At 31.8% G+C, this 5,709-nt stretch overlaps 1 protein-coding gene across 3 annotated transcripts; it reads right to left on the reverse strand.

Moving 5' to 3' along the window:
• Window positions 1-1,717: 1,717 nt before the first annotated feature.
• On the reverse strand, window positions 1,718-4,040 carry LOC120090473 (V-type proton ATPase subunit G1-like). 3 transcript variants are annotated; one of them, XM_039048168.2, is made up of 5 exons: window positions 3,809-3,983; window positions 3,350-3,511; window positions 2,557-2,647; window positions 2,176-2,276; window positions 1,718-2,043 (listed from the first exon to the last, which is right to left on the reverse strand). In XM_039048168.2, exons 3-5 carry the CDS (start codon window positions 2,639-2,641, stop codon window positions 1,900-1,902), a joined length of 330 nt encoding a protein of 109 aa, XP_038904096.1. In that variant the 5' UTR covers window positions 2,642-2,647; window positions 3,350-3,511; window positions 3,809-3,983; the 3' UTR covers window positions 1,718-1,899. The 3 variants fall into 3 exon arrangements, with proteins under 3 accessions (XP_038904096.1, XP_038904097.1, XP_038904095.1); XM_039048169.2 differs by having other exon boundaries at window positions 3,350-3,459; window positions 3,809-3,979; XM_039048167.2 differs by lacking the exon at window positions 3,350-3,511 and having other exon boundaries at window positions 3,809-4,040.
• Window positions 4,041-5,709: the final 1,669 nt, after the last annotated feature.

Consider the following 5,709-nt stretch of genomic DNA (forward strand, 5'->3'; position numbering starts at 1 on the left):
AAATAAAATCACTAATTCAACGAAACTAAAGGGAATAAAACGTTTTTTTCGCAAAAAACAAAAACAAAAACAAAACAAAAAAGAAAAAGAAGACAAAAAAAGACAAAAAAAAAAAAAAAAAAAAAGACAAGAGGAAAAGAAAAAAGAAAAAAGGCGGTACCAAAACGTTCAACTTATTTTCTAAATTAGTAAAACGTTTAGCTTATTTTATTAGATTAATAAATCAATTTGATTCTTTAACTGATAAAGATGAACCTTCCAATTTTATTGAAGGAAATTTGATAATACAAATTGTGTCGGAAAAGAATAAAAAGGACTAACAATCCTCTTCGAATAACAATCCTTTTCTCAAACACCAATTTTGTCTTTATTTTATGTCGTAAAATAATAGAGTTAAGGTTAAGTTATTAATTTGGTTTATATAGTTTGGAGAAATTAAAATTTAGTCCACTTACTTTAAAATCTTATCAATTATCCTTATAGTTTGATAAAACTAGGAGTGAACAATAAAGACAATCAAAATAATGGACAAAATCAAATCAAACTGATCCGAAAATTTAACTTTTTCAAAAGCATCAATTCGATTTGGTTTTAAATTATAAGGAAACCAAAATTTGGTTTTTTATTTGATGAATCCAAAATGGAACCGAAGTATATATATAAAGACATTGATTTTGAGCTTGGATATTGTGACTTTCAGCCCAATTACAATTAGATTTTTAAAATCTAAAGCCCGTTCAAATTAATTAGAGAAAAAAATATTTTTTAAAAAAACCATTATTTAAATTCTTTGGATAAAATTTATTTAAAATATACTTTGAAAATATTTCAAAAGATATTTTAAGTAATTGCAAACACTTCAAAAAACAAAATAAAATTAAATGATGTCTTTTCAATAAAAAGTTAAACCAAACACATTCTAAATATTTGAAATGGTCTGTTTTTAAAATTTATTTGTTTCTTCTCCATTTTCTTATCGTTTTCACTTTTCTTGAAAGAAAAAAATAATTCTTAGTCAAAATTTTAAAATAAAAACTAAAATTTGTTAGTTCTTAAAGTTCAATTGATTTTGAAAATCCAAATAGAAAATGAATATCAAACCAAAGAAAGAAAAATTAAGAGTTGTGTTTATGACCTTGAATTTAGAGAACTTGAAGGGAAAAAGGAAAAAAAAACGAAAGGTTACAGAAAAAATTAAAGGCAACTACATACAATAAAGATATGTTGTATATTTTACTTTATTTCAATTTTACCTCTACTTAGATATTTGTTTCAATCTTGCCCCAATTATCTAATTAGAATTAGAATGAAAATTGCAAATGTCAAGGTTATCATTCTTCAAAAATCAAATGGTTAATGGAAAATTTTGAAACTTTCAACACATGAAAGACAATTTGAAACAAATTGAAACAAGCTAAATAGATGGAGGGAGTGTGTAATTTAGTCTAGAATGAACATAAACTTATACTAAAATCTGGGTCCAGGTGAGGTTGGACCCAAAATTTTCTTCCAATCTCTTCATTTCCTGATATTTCTGGATGCATAAAATAATTACCAAGCAAATCAATCAAGACGAACAACATTAATTTAGCATTTAATAGACATCCAATATGATATAACATAGTCGAGCGAAGCTCAGTGGACTTACTATTTCAAAGATATCTTATTCAATCTTCCACCTCATAATCGTTAAAATTAAAAAAGAAAATAATAAAACTGAACATTAAATGAAATCATATATTATTCAACAGAGTGCAGTCTGCAAAAATACTGACTGATCCATACAAAGAAAAGGATTCATCTCCATAATACACATGCAGTTTAAAGCCATTTCCAGGCACCACAAAAAGAATAACATAATTTAGAGGTTCTTACTGCAAACCTTTATGATCAAGAAGCTCAATTTTTTACGGTTGTCACATGCTTCAGGAGCATGTTCACGACATCGTGTGAAATTCTAGCAGACTCTTCTTTCAGTTGATAAATCTTTTCATCTGTCTCGATTTCAAGCCGCTTAACATTAGCTCCCGAATCTCCACTACTCTATATGATCAAAAGATGAAGATGAGATAGGGAGGGGGACGCAAGGGCAGAGTTAGCAGATATATTTCAATATCTCAGGATGGGTTTTCCACAGCAAGACAAGATGTATGTTTGTAATAATTCTATACTAACCTCAGAAAGTTTTCTTTGGAATTCAGCCTCGACTTGGGCACGATATGCAGCAATTTCCTTTTCAGCCTCTTCTTTGGCTTGTTTCAGTCTAGCCAATTTTGCTAAAGGAATGGAAAATGAAGTCATCGAGTTACAAATTATCTTTAACTTCAACGCGTTCATAAAGTAATGAGAAAAAAGGTAGATCGACAGCGGGAAAAGAGGATAAGATAATGATCCTTGTTGATATTTCACAGACTCATATTCAAGCAAATTATGAACTGCAGTCTGGAACTACATGCTATTCGAGGAAATTAACCTATTTGGACCAAATTAAGAATTTACGCGCATATGAATGTTAAAAAAGATAACAAAACCAAAATAAAACAATAGCAAGTTTACCGTTTCTGGCAGCATTGACAATGTGTTGAGCTTCTTGCTCTGCAGCAAGCAATTGTTGGATACCACCTTGACCCCTAGTTGCCATATTCTCCTACAAAAGGAAAATGAATGTGTAAAGATAGTAAACAAGTAAAAGAAGGGCATGAAACTCGGGAAAAAGACATCCTGATCAGAACCTATGATGCTAAATGCAGGCTCAGATATCATTATGATTAATTTTTTCTATGATGAAATCATCATGATTAATTGAATCAAACCAATTTCTTAACCCAAGTCTCAGTAGTAACATTAGTAATGGACCAAATTATCATAAGAGGCAGCTCATCATGTAATGTATTAATATTCAACAAATAAGAGGATTTAATACTTCTAAGAATACTTCAAAAGGTTGCTGGCTCAAGAGTCTTTCCAAACATCGTTAAGAATTGTCAATGGTTTCCAAGCTGTGTTCAGCTTGCAACTATTTTAGTCTTGTCTCATTTTAATGCAGTGAAGTCTGAAACTAGGCTATAAAAATTATAGTTTACCACGTAATTAACACACTAATTTTAGTCCGACCTCTTAGTCCTTCGTGGTCATATCATTAACTATGACTACACGACCTAAGAGGAAAAAGAACATGAAAATAATTAAATTTTCCTGACCTTAGTTTCAAAACCAAACCAATTCAACTCTTAGAAATTTGATGCACCGGAATACAAAACGACCTATATCCATAAGCTAATTCCAAACCTAGTTCACCAAAAGATTCTTCTACTACAAATAATTGCAAATCCTAGAATCGATTATGTACCTTAGAAGTAACAAAGAAAACCTATAAGTTCAGCAAAATCAAATCAATCTGAAGTTTCAAATTCCGAAATCCAACACTTAATCACACTATCCAGATGCAGCCTCCTTGACCTGGCGGAAGCGGATGCAGATCGAATAAGTCTCTATTCGTCAAGCTCCAAATCTAATAAAACAAAGAGATCACCCTAAAAAAGCTTCTGCTATCAATCGAAAAAGAACACGAAACACAGAACAAAATGATCCGGATACACAGATCTCGTCAGGAACCACTGTATAGCAGGCGTACACCAAAATCGACAATCAAAGAAGTAGAAGAATAAATCACACGGAACGGAATAGCAAAGCGTTAAAGAATATCAAAACGATCATAGATTCAGATTCCAAAAAGGAGATCGTGATTAGGATTAGATATGGGGACAGTGAGAGAATAGTAGTTCGAAAGAGAGAGAGAGATCGTTACCTGAAGATCGGAGAATTTGCCGGAGCGAAGAAATTGGAAGATTCAGATGAAATCGGGATCGATGTGTTAAGAGGAAGTGTTGGAGAAAGAGAAGGAAGAGGCGAGTTTTGTGTTGTGATGGATTTTTTTTTTTTGTTTTATCTTTTTTGACGGAGCAAAAACGACGTGGGCGCGAGGAACACGATTCTTCTTGGCTATAGTTGGAATTTACTGTTCTGCCAATAAAGTTTTAATCCGATGGGGAAGAGGAAAATTTATTTATTAAATTACAACTTTAGTGAATAAATTTAAAAATTAAATTATGTTATTTTTGAATTAGATATAGATGTCGATTATACATCTCCAAATATTATTTTTCTCAATATTTTTTTATCTTCTCCATATATTTACCTTTTTTATGTCTTGTAAACTCTATAAATAATGGTCATTTGGACCTTTGAAAATACAATTGAATAAAAAATACATTATTTTTACTTTCTCTTCTTCCCACTTTGTTTATATTCTCTTGAATTTTCTCCATAATTTTTTAGGTATTTAGAATTTCGTTCAAATATGATGACTATTTTGATTATAGTGATTTAGCCTAATTGTATGTGTTAGAGAAAACAAAACTATGTATATGAGTTCATCATTAGTTTTCCTCAAGACCATCATTATCTTTATTCTATTATGTATATGCATATGCTTTTATATATATATATATATAAAAACTTAATTGTATTCATGTTATTAAGCATGGTTTTTAACGATAAAAGGATGTTTAGCACGCTAAAAAAGTATTGAGTTTAGTTGGTAATTATTGTTTGCAGAGTTAAATTATCTGGATTTAGGGTGCAGAGTTGAGTTTATTGGTAATTATTGTATGTGTTTGGGGTGCTGAGTTGAGTTGAGTATAAAATTTGTGTTTGGGGTATAGATGAGTTGAGTTAGAGTATCTGGTATAGTTGAAATTGATTTTGTTTTGTTTTTTTTTTTCCTATGGTTGATTTTAAGTTTCAACTATACACATACTTTTCTAACTTTTCTGAGACAAAAAGAAAAAACTTTCAATTCTTTTCCATTCTCAAAACAAAACAAATTCTCTACAAAATATTCATATATTAAACACAAAATTTTGAATTCAATTTTTGAACACTCAATTACGTAAACATATTTTTTCTCTATTTCTAAACACCAAATTTCAATAAAATGAATTAAGCTAGAGAAAATAGTACTTTTATGGTACTATCCGTGGTCTTTGCCGAGTTGATCATCGGAGTTGGTTACAAGAAGGTGGTATTTGGGGTATGTCGTCGGAGTTGCTTGTATGAAGGTAGTCACCGGAGTTGGTCGGTAGAGTTTTCGTCGGAGGTGGTTGCCAGAGCCCGGAGTTGGTCGTCGAAGTTGGGGGTGTGAAGGTGGAAGTCGAAATATGTCGTGCAGAGTTGCTTGTGCGAAGGTGATTGTCGAATTTAGTCACCAAAGTTGTCGTTGGAGGTGGTTATCGGAGTTCGGAGTTGGTCATCAAAGTATGGCACCGAAGTGTGGTAGCATTAGTCGTTGACGATGGCTAATCGGTGGGAGTGTTTGTGCACAGGTGATTGTCGGAGTTGGTCACCAGAGTTGTCATAAGAAGTGGTTGTCGAAGCTTGGAGTTGGTCGTCGGAGTATATTGTCGGAGTATGGTAACAATAGTCATCAACGATGGCCAATCAGTGGAGCCATTGAAAACATTAAAGGGAGGGAGAATTGGGAGAAACTGGGGTAAGTTGAGGTGAATTGGTAAAATAACCAACTCAATTCCACCAACATTTAAAGTTGGTATGTCAAACATTGAGTAATACCAACTCAACCCAACTCATTTGGTGTATCAAATACCCCTAAATTTTTTTTCCATTCATGTTCTTTCCTATAACGTAAGT

Source organism: Benincasa hispida, chromosome 11 (assembly GCF_027475165.1).
Source record: "Benincasa hispida cultivar pf3 chromosome 11, pf3_genome.v1.1, whole genome shotgun sequence".
Lineage (NCBI taxonomy): Eukaryota > Viridiplantae > Streptophyta > Magnoliopsida > Cucurbitales > Cucurbitaceae > Benincasa > Benincasa hispida.

Coding starts and splice junctions, on each gene's coding strand:
- LOC120090473 (XM_039048167.2), bottom strand. CDS start 2,641: ATGGCAACTAGGGGTCAAGGTGGTATCCAACAATTGCTTGCTGCAGAG. Junction 2,277..2,556: donor TGTCAATGCTGCCAGAAACG/GTAAACTTGCTA, acceptor CCATTCCTTTAG/CAAAATTGGCTAGACTGAAA. Junction 2,044..2,175: donor TCCAAAGAAAACTTTCTGAG/GTTAGTATAGAA, acceptor TTGATCATATAG/AGTAGTGGAGATTCGGGAGC.